Source organism: Cryptomeria japonica, chromosome 5 (assembly GCF_030272615.1).
Source record: "Cryptomeria japonica chromosome 5, Sugi_1.0, whole genome shotgun sequence".
Lineage (NCBI taxonomy): Eukaryota > Viridiplantae > Streptophyta > Pinopsida > Cupressales > Cupressaceae > Cryptomeria > Cryptomeria japonica.
The window spans coordinates 506,561,615-506,584,788 of NC_081409.1; the positions used below are offsets into that span (position 1 = coordinate 506,561,615).

The 23,174-nt window shown below is 35.5% G+C and overlaps 1 protein-coding gene across 1 annotated transcript in view; it reads left to right on the plus strand.

Moving 5' to 3' along the window:
* Positions 1-23,174, plus strand: part of LOC131064860 (uncharacterized) — a 100,272-nt gene that overhangs the window by 14,650 nt on the left and 62,448 nt on the right. The window contains exons 3-8 of the mRNA XM_059220696.1: positions 11,495-11,555; positions 11,716-11,752; positions 16,404-16,522; positions 16,691-16,801; positions 16,977-17,060; positions 17,179-17,251. Coding sequence (XP_059076679.1) covers positions 11,495-11,555; positions 11,716-11,752; positions 16,404-16,522; positions 16,691-16,801; positions 16,977-17,060; positions 17,179-17,251 — 485 coding nt within the window. The remainder of the gene's footprint in view (positions 1-11,494; positions 11,556-11,715; positions 11,753-16,403; positions 16,523-16,690; positions 16,802-16,976; positions 17,061-17,178; positions 17,252-23,174) is intronic.

The following is a 23,174-nucleotide window of genomic DNA, read 5'->3' on the forward strand; positions in this document are numbered from 1 at the left end:
GTAAGCCTACCCAGGACCAAGAAGTCCAGTACTTTGATGACTCCTGCAACGCCCTCAAGGTGAGTCTAGCCCAGGAGGTGAGTCTAGCCCAAGAGAGGGAGAAAAGGAAGAAGGTAGAGGAAGAGAACCAGCAATGGAGGAAATATGTTCTCCATCTCACCCGACCACTCAACCATGAGATACCGGTCACTCCTCCGCAGCCTCTTCAGCAAGAGTCAATGAAGGATTACAGGACATGAAGGGCACATTCACATAGGTCAAGGAATGGATTTCAGATGCTTCGGCACGTGTTGACATACTTGTAGAAAATTTAGTATCAGCACATGAGTCAGCCTCTTCATTGGTCAGCCGGATTCAGGACCTAGCTGCAAATTGGGAAGATGTTGAAGAAATTCAAGATGAAATACTTCCGCAATTGAAGGTTATCCGAGGCCTGTCAAAATGGAGTTTGGTGGATGCAGGTGTCATACAGGTTGGGGATAGATATGACTTTAACACTTGGTATTATGCTTTAGTCACTAGGATTGAAGTCTTGAAGAAATCCGAGACTAAGTGCTTTGAGACAGAGGAAAGTGTCAGGGAAATTTTGAGTTAGGTGTTTCGTGTAGCATCAGAGATCTGGAAGAAAGAGAGTATACGAGAAAAACACTTGGAGGCAGAGAACCTGAGAGCCAGAATTCAGTCGAGCTTTTTGAAAGACTCGGGGATGATTGATAAGGGCGATCTTTCAAGGATTGCAAGTTTTCTCTTCATTGACGAGAACTTTCTTGCCCAAGCAGTTGAGTGGGAAGGCATCCTCGCCACATGTACTGATGATGTGGACATCATTGACTTCCAGATTAGCAACTTGCCAAGTGTCACTATGGAGGAGGTCAGGTTCATCGTGTCCAGATACATCGAATATGCAAAAGGGGAAACTGGACACTCACCTCAGTGACAATGTATTCACTTTGGCTTAGTTTCTTTTGTACAATAGAGGAAGGATTGGTTCCCACAACATTGGAGGAGGGATATTGACACTTTTGGAGGAAAGTGGACGCTTTGAGGGGAGTTGTTCTCTCATATGCAGCACTAGTGAGGGATTTTGACACTTGGAGGAGAGTTGTTCTCTCACGGTGCATTGATGATGAGAATATTTGTGTTCTCTTATGTTGTATAGAGGTTTTGTAGGTTTGACTATCAGGAGATCTGTTGATGGAGTTAGTTTGGTGTTTCCTGGGCGAGTGAGGAGAATTTGGTGGAAGTGTTCCATCAAAGCTTCCATAAGGGTTGTCTTGTTCAACTCTTGCAATGTTTCGTCCTTCATTTAGATTGATGTAATAAGGGGTGAATGTCGGAGTTTTTACATCTTTAGTTTAGTGTATAAGCTAGTTTAGATAATAAATAAGTAAACGTTAGTTTATCTTAAGTTGGAATAATTAGTTTTTGGGAGTTCTTTCTTGTGAGTAGTTTGGGTAATTGGCATGAGAAAAATAAGGCTTTATAAGCCAGTTGAGTGTTGTATGTCTCCTTTTACAACTAGTAATATGGAGAAGTTAAGTCATGCACATCTACTTGATGGATAGGATTATCCCTTATCAAGAAATTATCAGTTATGAAAGGTTACATTTAAATATTGACCAAGGATGTATTCTTGAGATGACGTCAAAACTGTATGTACAGTTGAGGAGTTTTGGAATTACTAAGATGCTGAGTATAGTAAGAAAACCATTGAACTAGAAAGTAATTATTACTGAAATGGAAAGTGTCTTAAGGAAGACTAAAGAATTCTGCTATTTTATACTACAAATTTATGGCTACGGGTGGATGTGAATTCAGCTTCAGGTTGTACAATTGATACCGATCGGTGGTTGCTAAATGAACTATTGAATAACTTGACTAATGATTAAATTCTGCATACTAATAACTAATATCAGAGTGACAATGTAGCTCAAGTGGGTCTTTGCTTGGGGTAGTTGCACTTGTTCACACAGATGACTTATCAATGCACAAGCAATTCTTTATTTAGATCACTTCACACAAAATAGAGGCAAGGCTTGCTTGCTTAACCACTAGCTTAAAAGGAAAAATACAAAAGTTCTTGGGGATCCACAACACATTTGTTTTGCAGTATATAAAGATTAATGAACTCTAATAATTTTGGACTCATAACTACACATGTCAACCCATTCCTTTTAACCAGGAAGAGGATTATTCTTCAAAAGGACACAACATAAAAATTAAAAAATGAATACCTAATACAATTATCCCAGTCTTAAATGGAGAACCTTATCTTAGAGGCATGCATAGGCAACTGGCAAAATTGTGCAACAAAAGGGCGTTGCTGTTAATTGATATCTAAAAGTCCTTGTTCCTAATGACAACAACCATTTATTGGAAAAAAAGGTTCAGCTTGAGTGCATAATCTCCTCAGATGTGGTTACATCAACTTCAGATATTTTGTTCTTGTTGCTGCAGATCTGTGGCCTCTCGGTCCTCTCTTGGCTGTAGACTGGCAGTTCTTTGGCAGCGGGTCTCAACTCCCGTGGCTACTTGTCAGCAATCGGTTCATTTGTTTTTCTTTGGCTGCATAACAATTTTTTTTTTTTTTTCACAAAATACTCATCCATGACAGTTTATCATAATATTTTCATCACATTTTAGTAACTATCACATGGATACACAAACATTTATCTAAACATCAGCAATTCAATTTAGTGCTTTAAATTTAACATAAAGTTTTGGAATTTATTATCTAATGTCATGAAAATTTGTAGAGATCTTAGCAAGTCAAAGGAAATAAGCATGATAAAAAGTGGCAGATTAAGAGCTCATCAAGTGTAATGTAAAATTCATTTGCAAAAATCAATATAATATTTACTATTATTCTGTGTTATAAACCATCTGCATAAATAGTGTAATTTGGTGTGTAAAAATCTGAATACCAATTCAATGAAAAGATCCTTATATCTGTAAGTGAATATCAATGATTAAATAAGTTCCCTAATTTGCATGTGGACCTCAATGTTGGTTCATTGACGGTGGACTGGGTTCCTAGAAATTTGATTGGCAGTATGGTTGTGACAAAGAAATGTTGAAGGTGTTAATTCTAGATCAGACCGTAACATATAGATAGCAATAACAGAGAATCAAATCAATGCACACAAAGAACACCAAAATACCCTGGGAAAACCTCCCTCTTGGAGGTGAAAAACCCAGCTATAATCTCAGATCTTATTATGCAATAATCATTAAGTATCTTTACAATCTGCTTCAACACTTGAAGCAATCAGAACAGTAGTAGTATGGAGTATTCAAGCTAGGGCATATACAACAATGGAATGATTTATCTGCAATACACTGGAATGCGGATTCAGAATACCATTTGCAGATCAATTCGCTGCCTCAAGAAGGTTCACTGCCCTTTGAATAAGGTTCGCTGACCTTTGTATATGATTCACTGACTTAGGAGATGATTCACTAGCTTCAGATGATATTCACTGATCACTGGGGTAATTCGCTGATAAATGCTGAAGGAGAATGTATTCGCTGTGTGTAGAATGAATTCGCTGATTGTGTGTTGATACAATGATTGATGCTTTGAATATATAGGTGACTTAGCCTCCCAATTCACCTAAGTCGGCTTTCAAGGAGAGCACTTTTAATTACAATTCAATGCTTTAAGATTGACGCCAAAATAGAATCAGCCCCACACGTTACAAGTGACCTCAATATAGGTCAGCCCCAACACGTTTTAATACAAGTTATGATTATTGCATATAAATCGTGACTAAGGCCAAGGGCCAATTAGTCACATAGACGTGCTAGGTCGGCCCTAGAAGGGATCTGACCTAGCTACCACATTAACAAAAGGTTGTTGAGAAGGAACACTAAACTCGATAACAATGTGTGGAATCCAAATGGCCTTTGTAGCAGCATTAACAACCACTTGATACTTGATGCCAATGGATGATAGAGCAATATCATTAATCTTCCTATTTAATCAATAAATAGGACTTGAACCAAGATGCAAGTTGTAGTCGGATGGGGACTTGTGACTCGTTGAATTGCTCCTGCAATTAGAATTAGTGTACCCAACCAAGTTTGGAACTCTACGTGTTCGATAGTGAATCCCATAGACCTAAGTACCTTGAACATAATGCAATAGCCTCTTGGCAACTTTTTAATGAATCTTGTGTGGTCTTGCATGAAGGGAGAAATGATGCCAATGGTGAATGAATTATTAGTATGAATATGAGTCAGATAGACGAGGCTTCCTAAAAGTTGCTGATACAAAGTGGCATCAACAAATGGAGTGGAACAATGACCCTCAAGCTTGACTTTAGAAAGGAAGGGAGTTGAAGTAGGCTTATAGTCAACCGTATGAAATTGAGAGAGTAGATCAAAAGCATTTATGGGTCGAGAAAGACTTATCTTGGAATGAATTTGAGTGATCTCAATCTTGATAAAGTATTGTAGAACACCCAAGTCGATCATAGCAAACCTATCATGAAGAGTCGATTTTACTAAATTGGAGATGGACAAAGAATTTCTTACGAGGATTAGATTGCCAACATACAAAACCAAAATTAGGAGTGCATCATCTTGATGTAGATTTTAGACATTTAGATTAGAGTGACACCGAGAAATTTGATTGAGAGAAGTAAGGAATGCATCTTGGCATATTTAGCTTGGGGGATTTGTTTTAGGCTATCTTGAAGGAGCCAGTGTGGCTACTCCTTGTATATCTCCTCTTGTAGGTCATTATGAAGAAAAACACTCTTCATGTCCATTTAATGAACCTCGTGGCAATGTGCAACAATAATGACGTGTTAGGTAGATGGAATTCATCTTAGCAACAAGAGAAAAAGTCTTAATGTAATCAATGCTTGGTACATGTGATAAACTTTTTTGTACAAGTCTTGCTTTGAACTTATCAGTTGTTCCATCTCCAACATATTCAGTCTCATAGATCAAGTTACACTGAATTATTTTCCTTCTCTTAAGAAGGGAGCCAAGAGCCCAAGTATGATTCTTCATCAAAGAATCTATTGTTGAATCCTACTTAGCTATACTGAATACCTCATGATTTAACTATGGGTGTGAAGCAAAGGCAGTGAAGACATGTGGAGGATCATAGAATTGTGGTTGTACCCTCCAAGTGTTTGAAAGGGTCCCTAAGGTTCTTGCAAACTAAAGAGTTTGGTGGGCCTAAAGTGGCACAAAAGTAGAAGCATGAAGCGTTCGGAGCCTTTGAATAACAACTCATACATAGAGGAGAGTCCTTTGAATACTCCTATGAGTCAATGAAGGTGAAGGTGTATCCTCTTTATCAACTCGGTGTGTTGGAGAAGGAGGCGAGTCCTTTGAATTACAATAATCAATCAATGATAACAATGTGAAGGAAGATGGGGATGTGTTAGAGGAGTTGCTAGGAGAGCCCTCCTCAAACCAAACATTTTTCTCAATGAACAATACATGATTGTCTAGATGTAATAGTCAATATCCCTTGACACCATTTGGATATCTCACAAAAATTCAAGGCTGACATTGAGGTTCCAAAGCCTTGTGTTTTTTGTAGGGATGCGTGCTCATTAAAGAAAGCCAAAAATTCTGAAGTGCCTCATTGTAGGTTTTTGACCGTTCCAAGCTTTGAAAGTAGTGACTTCTTTCTAGGCTTTGTGAGGAACATAGTTTAGATATAGTTGGCATAGTTGATGGCTTTGATCAAATACTATTTAGCTAGTGACTTGGAATACGTTATACAATTAGCCATTTCTTTCAAGGATTTAGTCTTCTGCTTAGCAACCTGATTATGCTGTGGGTTGCAGTTGTAATATATGGCTATAGAATTAGGCAGCCAAGATAAAGAGTTCCATTGAAAACACAAACTAAACCCAAAATTTGTAATGTCCTTAGAAGAAATGGTAGCTCAAATCTTCCAAAGTTTTTTACAATCAACTCAAAGCCTAGCTCTTTCTGACCACTAAGTTCTTGATGTGAGCAAGGTGAGAGCATATAGAGACTAGAATGAGGACAATAAGTATAATCAACAACTTATTGGTAGCTTGATGACCAAATTATAACAATGTCAAACCATAGAATTGATCAGTGCCAAAATGATAGATAATGATATGCAAGTTCCAATCATTTAAAATTGGCAGATAACAAGCATAAATGCGTCAATACCAAAATGACAGATTATCAGTAAATTTTGATCCATGCCAAATTGGCAAATAATGTATGCAAATGCTTTGCTGCTACACCATCCAATCATAGTTACAAAATATTTCGAATGAAAGGAATCCCACGGAAGACCTTCTCGATTAATAAAATTATAAACTGCTAAACTGGTAGTAAACTGCAAAGAGATTACAATATATAACTAGTTGAAACTCTTCTTGAATCTTCTTCATATCTGTTACTTGAAAATTTCACTTGAATGTAGTCCCAATCAGCAGATTTAAAGAGATATTATTAACTCTTTTATAATAATAAATTTGTGATTGAAATGGTAATTTGTTGATCTTACTTGCTAGCCCTCGGAAAAATTGTCCAAACTCTGATGAAAAGCTGTTATTACAGCTAAAATAACAAAATGAGAGAGTCCTAACATGGTATGACTTCCTCTTTGGTATTGTATGACATCCACTTGCCTATTTAAAAAGGTGTGATTCACCCTTTTTAACTTTACACCCCTCATCTTAACTTTTATGACATCTTGTGGGTGGCCAGCATGGATTATGGGGTACAACCCCACAAATAAATTAATTTCCACTTTATGTTGAACAGTTGAGCTAGGATATGGTACGCACCAGGTAAAGCTTTAGTACACTCACAAATTAAATATTAAATATTGCAGCAGTTAATAACATGGTCATCACCTCTAATACATACAAAATTGATCCTATTGTTGTTGGGGATCTCAAACTAATGAGATGAAGATTATGAAAGAGGATTTCCATTTTTTTAATCAAAGTCTCTTTTCTTCTAAAAACAATGATTTGAGTCTTGTTGGTAGAGAATTTTATAAGAAAATTATATCAAAAAAGATTAATGATATTGATGCCAAAGAATTTACTAAGGAAGAGATGATTAGAACTATGAGGTCCTTTAATAATGACAAATCTCATAGTATTAAATGACTTCCTGTTGAGTTCTATGAAGCTAATAGTGATTGCACAGAGAGTGTGAACTAGGCTTAGGCTTTTGGGCATAAGGTTTGTATGCTTCTGCTAGATTTTGAGAAGGCCTATAACAGGATGGAGTGGGATTTTGTGATCACTATGTTGGAAGCTTTTGGATTCCTTGAGGTCTTTTTTAAGCAGGTCAAGATTCTATTTTGTGATGCATCTACATAAACCAATATTAATGGTTCTTTGATTGATCCCATATATCTTCAAATATCTATTATATAGGTATGTCATATTGCCCCCAACTTTATCTTTCATTGTTGTTGATGCTCTATGTTATGTCTTGAAGACTAATTTGCTTAATCCTCTTATCAGGGGCATACTCCTTCCCTTATGAATTTATAAGTGTATAGCTTGTAGATGATATTGCTCTTTTTATTGAGTTAAGTGAGGAAAATTTTAACAATATCCTTTTTAATATTAGTTTGTTTAGTGATGCTTGTGGGTCTATTTTTTATATAGCAAATATATTGTTTTGAGTAGGGAAGAAAAAAATTAGCAATGGGGAGGTCCTAATAAGATAGTGAGATATTTGAGGAGGTCCAAATGGTTCACCCAATATAACAGATGAAATACAACATGAGATACACCATATATAAACAATAAATGCACACAAGTCCAAAATTCTGATGATAACTTTGCTGTCATAAGTCAGAATATAGAAGTCTGTAAGTACATCTAGACATGGGCAAAAACAGGACAATCATGCCCAGAAATGGCCAAATCAGATTAATACCGTAGGATTTATACATAACAAATCATGGCAAAATGAACAACAATCGTTGAAATTGTCCTCCTAGGAGTGGCATTAAGTTTAGGGCTTGATACCCTAATGCAAAGTGAACACAAACCACCAAGATTGTTGCTCCAAATGTAGTACTCGGATCTGCTCCAAGGGCTTTTACGAGTTAGGGTTAAAGAAAACCCCAGTCGACCTACAATGATGTATTCTCAAATCTTCTCCAAATTAAATGAAATTTGGACACAAATCCCCTTCGTTTAATGTACAAGCCCTATGTCTTCCACCTGCAAATAAACTTCAAACCCTAGCTCATATGATTTTCCTTCTTTCAAACCCTAGCTGGTTGAAGCTCCAAAATGATGTAGAACTTGCAAATATGCTCAATGATGAACCTTGGGTGGATTCACCTCTCAATGTGGAGCTGGGTTTTCGTCCAATCCACTAATTTCCAAGGGTTTTCGACCTTGGATTTCCTGTAAATGAAAGCCAAAGCTCTCAAGTTTCTCAGAGAGAAATAAATAAGCCAAATATATGTCAAATGAGCTCCCAAGTGCTTTTTTTATAATGCTTAACACCAATGCCCTAATTAGGGTTTGCACATTTTAAATTAATTAATAAATTCACCTTATGACTCACTTGGCGCCCAAAAGATAATCACTTCATTAATATTTTAAATAAATACCTTATAACTCCCACGATGCCAATATTAAAACTTTATATTATTTAAATAACGTTAGTTAAATATTTGATTTAACTTTAGCATTTAACGCTATTTAAAATAACAACTCTAAACATCATTAATTGCCAATATATCTTCAATTTAAACAATCACCGACTATACAAATCCCGAAACTGAAGACACTGCATGTTGAAGCTGAGGGGAGATCGAACTATGATCAGCTGATGATCAGCTGCTAGAAATAGCGATTACTATAAATAGTAACTACTAAAGGTTGTAAGTCAGCCTAGACTCTCAACTGATGAAACAGTGTTGAAACTGACATTTACTACTAATAGCAACTTACTAAAGATAGTAAGTCTTGGACGAGCTGTCCAAAATCACTCTAGTAAGTGTCATTCAACTCCAATACATCCTCTGAACTAATTGGTGACATCGGAAACCCCCTCTGAACCAGCTGACACAGACCCTGAAAGACAGTACCAGCCACTCTGGAAGAGGCCCTGAAAGTGGGGACATTACAAGCATTTAGATTACTTGCAAAGGTCAATAATTTCTGCAAGTATCCCTATTGCATGAACACATATTCATATATCTATAATTCTACTTATCAGCTTTATCTCTTAATTATCATTGCTGCTAATATTAATTCAGTTCTGATTTCAATTCTGTTTCTGCTTATTTTTCTTTGATCCTTCGATTTCACTTGATTGATGGATTGTTGTTGAATGATTGATTGATTGGATGAATTCCTTTGATTGTATGATTTGATGTATTGGTGAGTGATGATTAAGTGATTGTTGATTAGATGATTGATGAGTGATGATGTAATGCATGCTGGTTTGATATATTGGTGAATGATGATTGAATGAACACTGATTTGATAGAATGATTTGCTGATTGATTGTTTGCTTGATTTGGTAATTGATGATTGCTTTATGGATTCATGAGTGATGATTGATAAGTGATTCTTTAATGCTTGGAATGATTTCTCCTTTATATTTTATTGGTGAAGGGGTCACCACCTTTCATAAGAATTGAGTCACCACCCTCTATTGCTGCCTTTTGAGCATAATAAATTATTTTCGAAATGTATCTCCCTTGGATGTCCTCCTCAGATAAAACCTTCTCCCAATTATATTTTCCAATTTGCAAGGGTCACAACCTTTCACAATTACCACCCTTTGAAAGAGTACAACCCTTCACTATTTCTACTCTTTGTTAAAGAGTCACAACCTTGCACTATTAACAGTCCTTTGAAAGAGTACAACCCTTCATCATTTCTGCCCTTTGAATGAGTCACAACCCTTCACAATTACCACCCTTTGAAAGGGTTAAAACCCCTCATCATTTCTGCCCTTTGAAAGAGTTACTTCCTTATTTTCTTCCCATTCTTTTCTTCTTCCATTAATCTTGCCTTGATTCCCATGCTCGATCGTTTCTTCCTTCCTCCATATCCCCTTTCAAATGAACTCTTCTCCCTTTTTTATCTCATGTTTGAGAGAGTCACAGCTCTTCATTTCATGCTTTTTTGACCCTTCATTAAACTTAATTAAATTTTAATTATATAATATTATATTTTTTAATATTTTAATTTTATTATTATTATTTATTATTAAATCCTATTTCAAAAAGGGGACATTACATATTCTAAGACATCATAGCTTTTGTACCATGTAAGATTTGTGAAACAAAATCTGCCAAGATCTAATGCCTTAAGAAGCTAGCTACATCTATTAAAAGCGTAAACAGAGATAAGATTCTAATAAGCAAAATGGCTTTTCATCCAATATGAGAGTGTGTAAAGAATATATAGCAATGAGAAATCATTTTTAAAAAATGCAGAGGGAGAAGGAGATGGACATCTCATTCTTTAGGAAGTGTAACTCCTAGGATATGAGAAGACACCTCGATATCCAAAGAGGGAAAGTGTAACTTCTATGGAAGACTGTGACACCTTTTACACCCAAAACTCAGCTTATGTAATAACTTACCTAAGCAAGCTCACTAAAGGTAAATAAATAATAAAGCATAATAAAATGAAAAACTACACAAAAGCTATTCTTAGCATTCGATGTCCAATCTTCATACATGACTAGAAAGTATAGCTTCTTGTTTCACTAAAATGGTTTTCAGGTCTTTTGGGCTTTAAATGATTGAATCAGTTAGATTCATTCATAAATCAGTTCTCTGGAAAATAATTTATGGGGCAATTATTTTAACTAGGTAACTATTTAATTATTTTTGGTGACATACGTCCACCATATGTGCTAATGGCTTTATTCTTATCTGGTTGCTTGTTACTGATCTCACGTTACTAAAAATCACACTCTCCAAACAAAACAGGATTCCTCAATCAACTGTTTTTACAACCAGCTGTCCAAATAAGTTGGCTGCCTTAGGAATGCTTGTAATATGTATTACAAGGTGCTACTCATAAACCTTGGAAAGGTTTAAAAGGCAACTTAGTGTAGTGTTGGACTTGGTACTATGAATTTAGTATTTCTGATCTATAAGAACACAATAAACGATATAAATAAACAACCAATCCTATATATTCAAGAATTTAGAAGGCTACCTAGTGTAGTGTAGTGGTATGGGGCAATATGATTATTCTCATGTGAAGCAAACTGTCCCTTTTCACATTGGACCAATGTTCTGACTTCTGAAGCATAACACATTTGTGTTTTGATATTCTTCCTCTTTGCTTCATGGTTGATGTATGCATTTGAGGTCTTTTTGTTTTGAGAATGCAATATTTCTAATTTTTTGTTTTGGATTAGTTTGAAATATTGCTTTATTTATATTTAGTTTTGTAATTCTCTCTGAATTATATCTAAGGCTTTTGCTTGTTGCTTCTCTATATAATGAGAAAATTATATTGTTGTTGTTGCGTATTAGCTAGAGGAATCTTTCAGTGAAATTGGACCCATAAGACGGTGCTTCCTAGTGAAACCAAAAGGTACAACACAAATCAGTAAAGAACCCTTCAATTACAATCTTCTTCTTTTTTTCTTTCTTAATCATTTACACAATTTTTTTTCTTAAGAGTTGGTTATATATTTCATTGTCTTCAAACTTACTTATAGATCAGATTTACTTTTCTATTTTATTTTGGACAGGATCTGATCAGCATCGTGGCTTTGGATTTGTTCAATTGTAAGATTCATTTATCTCAAGAATTTGCAATTTGCTTTTTTTGTATATTTTTCCTTAAAACATGATTCTAGAATTTATAGGTCACTATACGATTGAGAATATAATGATCTTTTCTCCAAGTGAACATGTAACATACCAATTCCAAAAGAATTACTGTCTATGTGCATTGCTTCACTATTTCATTAACTATTACCACAGTAATGACAAAAATTTTACAGCGTTGATGAAGTATTATTCTTGAACAATATACTACATGAAAATGACATATAAAACATGGAGAATGTTAGCAATGTGTATATATGCACCAGTATTTTACCTGTCATGACAGAGGCCATTAGGATTCAGCTCTGTTGCATGAAAGGCAAAATATATAACAATAACTATTGGAGGTTCATTAAATTAGATATTATTTCAGCTCACAATATGCCTTTGATGGCTATGCCAGTGGTCGTTGGAATTTGACTATCTGATATATATCTCTTGAACTAGTATTTTAAGCTTTAGCAGTACTGAAGGGATGTAAATCATTAATTGTATGACAATCACATCCAATGGCCATGGATCTTCTGATCGAGTCCCATATGTTTTTTGTACTTCAATTTACTCTTTATTTATTAGGCATTGTTCTTGGTATGCCAAGCACAGATACAACATGATGATTGAGTATGGGTGGGGATCACCTAGCTGAGGCATGGAGCTCTAGAGATGAATCTCTAAACAAATGAAGCAGGCAACATGAATTCCTAAATCAATGGGCTGCCAATTATGTAATCACCTGTATTTGATAATCAAATACAAAACTAATTTGTGATAATTCTGAATGTACTATGTGATGCAATTATGTGAATGGTTGTTGGTGAGTAGTTATTCCTGAGCATCATAGAATGTATTTTGGGCACAAGGATTTTAGCTTATATGAGGCCCTCAAACATTTTGTGCTCATAATTGGAATTATGCAGGGTAAGAAGATCATTATTGAAATTTGAGATTAACATGGTGCAAGATCATCCCCACCTGGTGATCACTCAATTTGCCTTGTAACACATATCTAGGGTAATACCCTTGTTAAACTTGTCATTTTCAAACCTAACAAGCATTAACCTAGGATATTATGTCATTTTGGTGCCATTCTTAAGGTCAATGGCTGTTTATAGTGTTGGAGGGAGTTCACAGAAATTTGATACATTTGTGTGTTTGATTGAACTGTGGACTGATCTTCATTATAATTTGAATGTACTCATTGGTAACATCTCGCAATATCTTTGGAGAGTCAACAGTAGCTTTTTGGGGCAAAGCAAAGGATGGGACATGCTTCAAAACAGGTGCAGATGTATTAAGGGTTGAAGGTTGAAGATGGGGCCAATAATGTGATTGTTTGTGTCCAAGCTTGTTGGATAAGGCTGGTCTGGTGGAGGAGATGATGCATACAAGATTGAGTAATAAACTAAGTTTCTAATTGAGGTTCAAGTATTATTAACTTGGGTTTGATACAGCTTGGGTCTGACTGTAAAAGATTTAATGAAATAGCTATAATTTGGACAAAATATATAGATTATTTAGTGTAGTTGCAATTAGGGATAGGTCAAACTATCATCATCTTTTTCGTTGTTTCTTTAAGTTTTCATGGCAGGACAATGCAGGTTTGATGGTGACAATTTTTTTCCAATTTTTAGGGATTGCTATTGAAATAATCTTTAAAAATTCATGGATAAGATTATCTCTATGCAATTTTGAACCAAACCTATATTGGACATGTATTTAAATTTCTTCTGTTATTTTTAATAAAATTTATTTCTGTATCAAATTCTTGAAGTGTTGGGGATGGAGGAGAACAACCACCAAGTCCATTGAAGTGCCCTTCCCTTGCCTTCAAAATTTTATGTGAATGGCTCTTTTAACTTAAAAAAACCTCTTCTCCAACTTGTGACTGCCATAGATGCTAAAAAGAAAAATTTAGGGGGGAGTAGGGTGTGGTTGTGTCACATCTGCAAGAAAGATTTTAGAGGAAGCTATGCAAGGGTGTGGTTTCATTTCTTGGGTGTTACAAGCTGTAGACTTTAGATTTTTCTAGATGTAAAGGAGGATGAGAAGGTAGAGAGGCTCATAGATTGAATATGGAGGTGGAAATGAGGTGTAAAGGTGTGACAATGCCAATACATTCTTCTGGACAATCATCTATGCCTATGCCATCCATGGTTGGTAGTAGTAGTAGTGATATTCCCACAAGAGGAAAGAGGAAGATTAGTTTACCATAGTTCGTTACTACATGTTGTGATTTTTGTTTTTGAGGCCTTGGATATCATAACCCATGATTGTTGTATATCCAAGTCAGTTGAAAATATTTTTATATTTAAGAATGTTGTTTCCTTCAACTCAAATATGCTTTTGTACTCATTTGATTGATCTATACTTGTGTATGTGATCATAGTAGCTTCTAACTGTTAAGCTTATAATATCATTAAAGTTGGTTCATTGATGGATCCATAGCATATTCTCTAAATCCTTAAAAAATCTGTATAGTTCATGGTTTTTCAATTTGTCGAGCCTGAGTGCTGAGTTTGGGTGTAAGTAAAATATCAGCTTGTTGAGTTCAGGTGTAAGTGAAAAATCAAATCAGCTTGTTGAGTTTGGGTGTATTGTAAGTAAAAAATCAGCTTTTTGAGTTTGATTCTGCATCTCGTACCTATGTTCAAAACCATAAAGCTTATGTGACTTATGGTTAACAGTGAACTTATCGCCTTAACTCTGGTTTGGTAAATGTTTGCTATTAGGGAAGTGGAATAGGCATAAGGTGGAATCCAGCAAATTACAAGAAATGAACGTGAATTATGCACATGGAGGTTAATATGGTTGACTTTTCTAATGCTGAAATTCATATACACAAGCATGAAGCTACATTGAAAAAGTGTTGTTTTTAGGGATAGCTACTTGGATGTGAGAAAAAACAAGACAACCATATGGAGCTTAATAGAGACAAGGTGTAAAGAGGTGAGTAGTAGTTCGTGGTCAATGATAGAAGCCAAAAGAATGTACATGGAGAAAAGGGAGTTGGTGATTGACGAGAAGGTGGAGGGAAAAGGTGAAAGAGGGCCTAGTGTGCTTGGTGTTAGTGAGTGATAGCATGCAATTTACCATTGGGGGGGAGACATAAGGATGTATCACTTGTAACGAGTAAAATCATCAATAGTAATAGTAAATTAGGTGAAATCCATGGTTGGAATTGATGTTTGTCAACAACAAGATCTGCTAATTGAACTTGATGAGATCAATCAAGATTTTGAGTGGATTGTAAATGATGATGTCCTTGACGATGATGATGATTATGATCTCCTTGGGGATTGCAATTATGATAGTGATGTGGTCGAATGATTCAGGATGTGCACCGCTCTAGTGTAGCTTTCTGCAGTAGCAAAAGTCATTGGCTATATCTGATTTTTTGAAACTTTCTTTGTAAGTTTCCTTTTTACAAAGTAGATTGTAATTGAAAATTTGAAAAACTATTAGCATGCAATATACTATAAACATAAATGAGAAAATATATATTCCATAATTCATGAGCTAAGCTCTCATTTTTATTTGCTTTCTATATATATCTCTATACTATGCCTTAAAAATAAAAAAAAAAACATTTATTTTTGTCTGCATTTTTCAACGTTTGAAAATTTTATCTTTTCCTGATTAAATCCCGATTTGTTTAAAAAATCTTTTACTTTTGGTTTGCCAAATTTTCCCCACATTTTTTGGCTGCTCTGGTTCAACAGATCACAGTCTAGGATCTAGGAGTACGAGGTGGATTATAATGGTAAAATATATGGAGAAAAGAGTTGAAGGGATGCATCCCAGAGTTCCTGGGATAAAAAACCATACATGGCAGTGATGGTGGAGTGTGAATGAAAGCAAATTATAAGTCACGAGAATATTTTTTTCATCATTTGCCTTGGGTCATGGCAGAACTATCTCTTTTTTTTCTTTGCTAGATTGATTCAGTGTGTATGTTTTTAATATGTAAAAATATATCAACCATTCCTTCCATTCCAGAATATTTTTCTGTCTGCTGTATGCCAGGTTTCTGTGCTTGCCGGTAAAATTTTTGTTATTATTTAAATTGCTGCTGTTGGTTATTATTTGGGTATGAAATGGTTTTACACAGACATTGTGTAGAGACTAATTTGAGTTAGGACACACTATAACCCAACATTGCATACGGAGTTAAGAATAAATCAAACTTTGCTTTCTGATTCTTGACAAGGTAAAACTTTTTCCCTCCTAGATTCTTCCAGACATCATAAAATACAGTCCATGCAGGCAGTGTCTTGAATACCATTAATTGATGAGAACATGGAGTATAAGTAAAGTCATATATGTCTGATTACCTGGTTTTGGGTTTAATAAAATCTTTGTTAAGGAATGCATTACTTGATTTTTCTATTTTGTGTTTAGAATATGACATTTTATTTTGACTGATTGAATTTCTCACAACATGATACATTTACCTCCATAAATTTTTACTCTGGTAGTTAATGATCTTATTTGTTTAATTAAAAGAACTGTAGGTTGGATTGATCTGCATTTGTATTTTTTTATTTGCTTTGATTTTTGTGTAGCTCAAGATCATCTGAAAAGTCCTAAAAATGTGAGTCCATACTCTTTGAAATGCAAAACGTGCTGTTGAAGCAAAGAATGGATCAGTTATAGGTGGACGGAAGATTGCTGTGGATCTTGCTAAGCATCGGCCTTCATTTCAGCAACGTCGGGCTAAGACGGGCAAAGGTGAACTGTTGGCATTATGTAAATTGCCCTTTTTATGGTGATGATGATGGAAAGTTTCTTGCACCTGGTTCACATGAGATATAGTTCTGTTTGATAAAAGTGGTTTTTTTACAGGTTCACCTGCGGTGGACTCCGACTAACAGGGTATTGAACTTTTTACCAAAACAGGTGACACGGAAGCGCAAACAGAAAATGTGGAGGATCATAAAACTGTGGATAACACCAATAAAAAAAATTGTGTAGATTCAGAGGGAGGGAAAATAAAAGAAGGTTGCTTTGGTTTGATTCTTTAGCTTAATGCATGTGAAATGTCCTGTTATAGAGGTCTAGTATGCTACTAAATTGTTTTTCTCATTTTCAACTCTTCTAATTCATTTTGCTATATTCCTCACGTATTCCAAATATTTGCATTGTATATCCTTCAAAATTAATAACAGGTGGCTTAATAACTGAAAAACACTGAAAACAAAGGCAAATAAACAAGAGAAATTAGAAATACCTCCGAGTGTTCAGCCTCATGAAGAAAGCAAGGATTCTGGTAACTAGTCCTGTAATTAGCCTGGTTTAGTTGCATTTCTCTATTGCTGTTCAGAGCTAATATACGTTGTGTTCTAAATGTGTTTTTCTAAACATATTTCTCCTTGAATTTTCAGCAGAAAAAGGGATGCGAGGAAAAAAAAATAGCTGTAGTCCATCCAATTTGGAACTTACGAGTTCTGCAATTCAAAGGTAATAAATACTATTGCAATCATGCCAAAGTGTTTGCAATGGGTCAATTGACCCCCTACCATTCTGAAGCAAACTATAAAATGGTCTCCCATAAGAAAATGCCAATCATGATATGTAACATTGACATGTAGAGTTAATGAAAACAAGGTTGATATGTCAACAGTTTTGTGAGGTAGAGGCATTTTCAAACAATTTAAGAAAAGTAAATTCATTATTGTTTTCATAATTCTACACAGGCATTTTATAAGAAAAATCTAAATATTATCTGCTCAAACTCAATGCATAAAGGTTAAGTGTTTGACTTCAAGTTTTTAAGTTTTTAACCTAAAATCTATAGATCTCCATAGCATATCAACTCTCCGCAACTTTTTTATGTATCCACATTTCATGAAGGATTAAGCAGGTGTGTGATAAAGGAACACTGGACACTAGCATCTATAAGCTGGTAATTTGTTTTTAAGGTTAAACTTGGCTGCAAAATATGCTTATTTTGTTTACATCTGTTAATGAAATTTACTTAAGTCAGCAAAGATCAAAAAGGTATTACATTTAAATTACAATAAAAAAAAGCCACTACCTGGTCATTTCATCGTTTCTAGATAATCCAAGTGGTAAATTTATTGATCAGTAAACAACCCTTGGAGAAAAAGCAATCCAAGAGGCAAGGTAGTTTAGGAACATGCCTTTGACAGAGGTGGTGAAAAACTAGATATCTTGTTGGAAAAACCTGAAACTTCTGAAGAACATTGATAACAGCTCTGTTAAGACACAAAAGTCTGTTGGTCCATGAGCAATCAGTTTTATTTGGAAACAGGGGGGGAATCTGCAGTTACTTGCAGGGTAGCTCCTGAAAAAAATTCAAAACCAGGTCTGACCCAAAGGACTCTGAAATGCTAGAGAAAGAAAGACGGTGACATTTCCATAGTATTTCTAATGCAGTCACAGCCTCAGTGCCCAGTGAAAGGCAGCTTAGGACTTGCAGCTCGGCACACAAACTGTCAATTTGCAAAAACAGCTAGGAAGTGTAGTAATAGAATAACAATACTTCAGATTTAATAGACCAATTAACAGGATACAGACTGTAACTGAAATGCAGAAAACATAAATCAACAGGCTGGTAGCTGGTCAAGGGTGGTCTAACCCAGCTCATAGACATGTAGCTCTGCAATCAACATTCAGAAAACCCAGAAAATCACTGATACACTGCTACAGGCAAACAAACAAGCCAAGAATACACTGCAATAGCTTGAAATTCATCCAATTTGTGGACTATTATGTTCCAACATTTTCAGTTTGATTTAAAATTAAACACTGTTTCTCACAGTAAGTGATTACTGTCGACGATAATGCTGCACCAGTTGGAAAAATTCCACTATTTACAACAATGGTTCAATTTTATGCCCATCTCTAGAAGATCATACCTCCCACTATCAGGGTCAGTATCTGATATAATCCCCTTCTTCCTTGGCATGTTGACAAATTTTGTAGTGCTGCATCATATGCTTCACATCCTTACCCATTCTTGGCCAATAATAATTCTCAGCCAGTTGTGCTAATGTTTTGTCCACACAAAACCACCCAACGAAGCCTCTACTATGCTTTTTTTCATAGATCCTTGAGGTATGCATGAAAATTTTCTTTTAATAATAACCCCACTTTAATGAAATAATCCAACCATGGTGTTCTATTTTTGACCATTGGGCTTTTGTGTGTAGTCCATGTGTAATTGAAATTTGGATCATTCTCATACAACTGTTTAAACTTTAATATAATCAAAACTAACAACTTATATTCTCATTTCAGTCAGCAATAAACATTTTCTACTTAGTGCATCCACTACTCGGTTTTATTGACCACCTCAATGTTTCAAAACAAATGAACAACTTTGCAAAAGATTTCAACATATTTCATATGCCTTTGATTGAGTTTACCTTGGCTGTATATGTACAGCAGTGTCTGATGATCAAATTCCTTTGGTAGCAAATGGTGTTGCCATTTCTTGAGTGCTTGGATGATGGCATAAAATTCCTGATCATAAACAAAGTACTTTTTAGTCTCATTTAACTTCTCATTATAAAGTAAGCAATAGGTTTATGTTTTTGGCTCAAGACTCTTGCAATTGTTGTCTTGTTTGAAGTTCAACTTGCTTAAAAGTTAAAACACTTTGTCAATATCTGGTAACGCCAATACAGGTTGTGTTCGCTTTTCCTTTCAAGAGTTGAAGACTATTTTTTGTTATTGCTGTCCATTGAAAATTCCCTATCACCTTTAATGATTTCCACGATAGGTGCACAGATACCACTAAAATTTTGAATATTCTTCCTGTGGAAACTTGCTAGGTCATGAAAACTCCTTGTGTCAAATGTACTTATTGATGATGGCCACTCAACAATTGCTTTTGAATTTTTCAGGAACCTTTCTATGAAATGACAAATCCTAAATACAACAGATTGTTCTTCATAAAACTACGATGCTTAAGATTAATCAACAAATTGCTTCTTTCAAGCTTTGTAAAAGTAATCTTAAATGCTCCAAATGCTCTACTTTTGTCTTATTGAAAATCAAGATATCATCAAAATAAACAATCATAAATTTACCAGGAAAAGGCTTTAATACCTCATTCATTAATCATATGAAGGTGCTTGGTGCATTGTTCAATTTAAATGGCATAACCAATTACTTAGACAATCCATAATTTGTTTTGAATGTGGTTTCACATTCACCCCCATCTCGGATTTGGGGTATTAGGTACTGATACTTTACTATATCTTATTGATGGCTTGTGCATCATTCCACATGCGTCACTCACTATCCCTTTTAGCTGCCAATACTTCTGGTCCCTCACTATAATGGTGTTATTTGGTATGCTACCCTTGTTTGGTAGGCTTGCTCTTGCGATCAAATCTATGTGATGGTTGATGCTTCTTTTTGTGGATGTCAGGTGGATGACCATGTATATATATATATATATATAGAGAGAGAGAGAGAGAGAGAGAGAGAGAGAGAGAGAGAGAGAGAGAGAGAGAGAGAGAGAGAGAGAGAGAGAGAGTTCTACAAGTCAATGAACACAGTATAATAGCAGTAGGCTTGCTCTTGCGATCAAATCTATGTGATGGTTGATGCTTCTTTTTGTGGATGTCAGGTGGATGACCATGTATATATATATATATATATAGAGAGAGAGAGAGAGAGAGAGAGAGAGAGAGAGAGAGAGTTCTACAAGTCAATGAACACAGTATAATAGCAGTAATATAACATGACAATGTTAAAATGATATTGGATGATGTCTGCAGAAGCCTGCATGCCAACCACCTTCCAAAAAGAAATTGTTTCTTTGTACTTCTCACACAATACCTCTCTGTACCATACCATGGAAAATGCACCTTTAATCTCTTTTGCAACTGACAATAATAACTGACTCTAATACCATATTAACAATTTTGAAGTTCGAGGTTTTTATGAACAATGAAATCAGAAATTCAAATTATTGATGTTAATATTAACTGTTATATAACTTATATATCATTAACTATGAATCTGAATCATGATATCAGATATATTTATTGCTGTTATACAACAGTCGTTGCAGTCACTCTCTCATGATTAATTCAATAGCTGTTATAGTGCTGTTATGATTTAATTATTTCTGTTGTTAATAACTTTGACATGTTATCTTGCTGTTATGATGCTGTAACAATATATTTAACTGTCTTTACTATAATGTTATGAATGGACTTTTTTTCAAAACATTATTAAAAATTGCTTCAACAGGGGACACCTAGCTGTCCCTCAGAGAGTCAAAGGATGTCTGAGATGTCCCTGGGCACCTTGGGGACAGCTAGGTGTCCCCTATCTGTTTCTTGCTGTCCCCAATTTTAGGGATGTGTTTGGGGACGTTTCCACATTTTCTCAGTTGGGGCAGGGGGGACAGTGAGGGGACATCCCCTAAAGTCCCCCCATGCTCAAAATGCCTCAGGGGATGGGGATAGGGGTTTGAGGTGTGGGGATGCGTCCCCTTGTAACACTGGTGGTGGCCGATTTGACAACTCTTGTGATAGAATTTCAGCATATTCCTCTAACAATTTCTTTGGATTACTGTCAACTTGTCTCCTCTAATTCTTCAATGAATTTGATGTGAATTCTTTTCCATCCTTGGTGATGGTATAGGTGTTTTTCTTGGCATATCATGCATAGCCTTCTTGTCATACTACCATGGTCTACCCAACAACATGTGACACATGGCCCGAGGTGTGGCATTATTTTCAGCTTGAGCTTCTCCACCATCTCACTAGATACCAAGATTTGATTCTTCCATTGTTAACAACCTTGCAACATTTTCTTTTGTACTTGCCTATAGTCTTGAAAAGATTTTTCCTTTGGAGCTCATGCTCTTAATTCTCCGATTTCAGCGGTACTCTCTTCATCATGAGAGACAACACTTGCTCTAGTTCTTTTGCATGTTTGGGTGGTGTGACATATTCATCACCAGCTTGTGCAATGTGGTTTTGTGCTTCACCTGTTTTTCCAAGTCCTTACTGTTCTTGAAGACACTTGAAGTCTGTATGGCCAACTTCTCCACATTGGTAAGCTTCTTTTACCAATCACACCTGAATCATGCTAAATTTATCTTGGATAGCCATGCGGAATCCATTATTAATGTATCTTGCAGCTTTTTTATAAATCATCTTCTACATGGCCATCTAGGATGTTGAGTTGGCAAAAATCTTATGTATATGCCTCGACACTCAACTCTTTTTGCTTCAAATTTTGCTATTGCTTTGGCAAATTTAGGTGGTAATCCGCAAGTAAAAATCTGAAAAATAATTGATTATATTTACAAATATACAACGTATATATAGAAATTTACAAGACGGTGTTCTAAAAAGAACGAACCGTTAAATTGTAGCTTCAACATGAAGCTAAAAAGCTAAAATGCTTAAAAAAGATAAAAACTAAAAAGCTAACTACGCCTTCTAATAAATGAAGCAGTAGTTACACTAAACGAACTAAAAAGGACAACTAAGTCGACAACTAAGATGACCATTATAGAATAGATATAATATTATTTTAATAAAATCTATATTTTAGGTTTGCCACCATTTGATCCCATGATCAAATTTTCTCTTTTTTCGACCATTGTCTATTGAGCTCTACATGACCCCACCAAAGGGATGCATGACTCTTCAATTTAGTAGTAATGAGTTTAACCCTCTTTGGGTCTTCAATGGATTCAAAATCAAAGCTCTTCTGCATTTCTACAATCCAATCCATTAGCTCTTTAGCATTCAAATTCCCATTGTAGCATGAAGGCTCCATCCATGGTCAATTTCCAATGAGTGACATAGCCCTTTATGAAGGGCTTGTTCATATACTCTCCTCCTTGGTCAACCGGTTCATCTTTTTCTTCATCTTCAATTGTGTTCTTGGTAGGCACACCTTTACTTTGTGCTGTTTCCAATGCTTCTAATATTGCTGCCATTGCCCTCAATATCTCTGCCATTTCAGCATTTCCATTAGCCATCTCTTCTTCTCAACTCTCTGCAGTTACATGATCCACACACCTGCAATGAAAATTGTTAGGACTCTCAAGATTGACTCCTTCAGCAACCTAGTACCATTTAATGCTGTCACAGCTATAATACTAGATAATGGCGTTACAGCCCCAGTGCCTAGTGATAGGAAGCATAGCTTGCAGCTCTGCACACAAACTGCCAATTTGCAAGGAAACATAGCTTGCAGCTCTGCACACAAACTGCCAATTTGCAACAAAAACTAGGAAGTGTAGTAATAGAATAACAATACTTCAAATTTAAGTGTCCACTTAACAGGATATAGGCATACAACTGGAACTACAAAATATTACAAGTTTCAGGAAACTCTATTCTCAGAACAAAACAAAACCAAAAAGGCTTCCATGTACTGT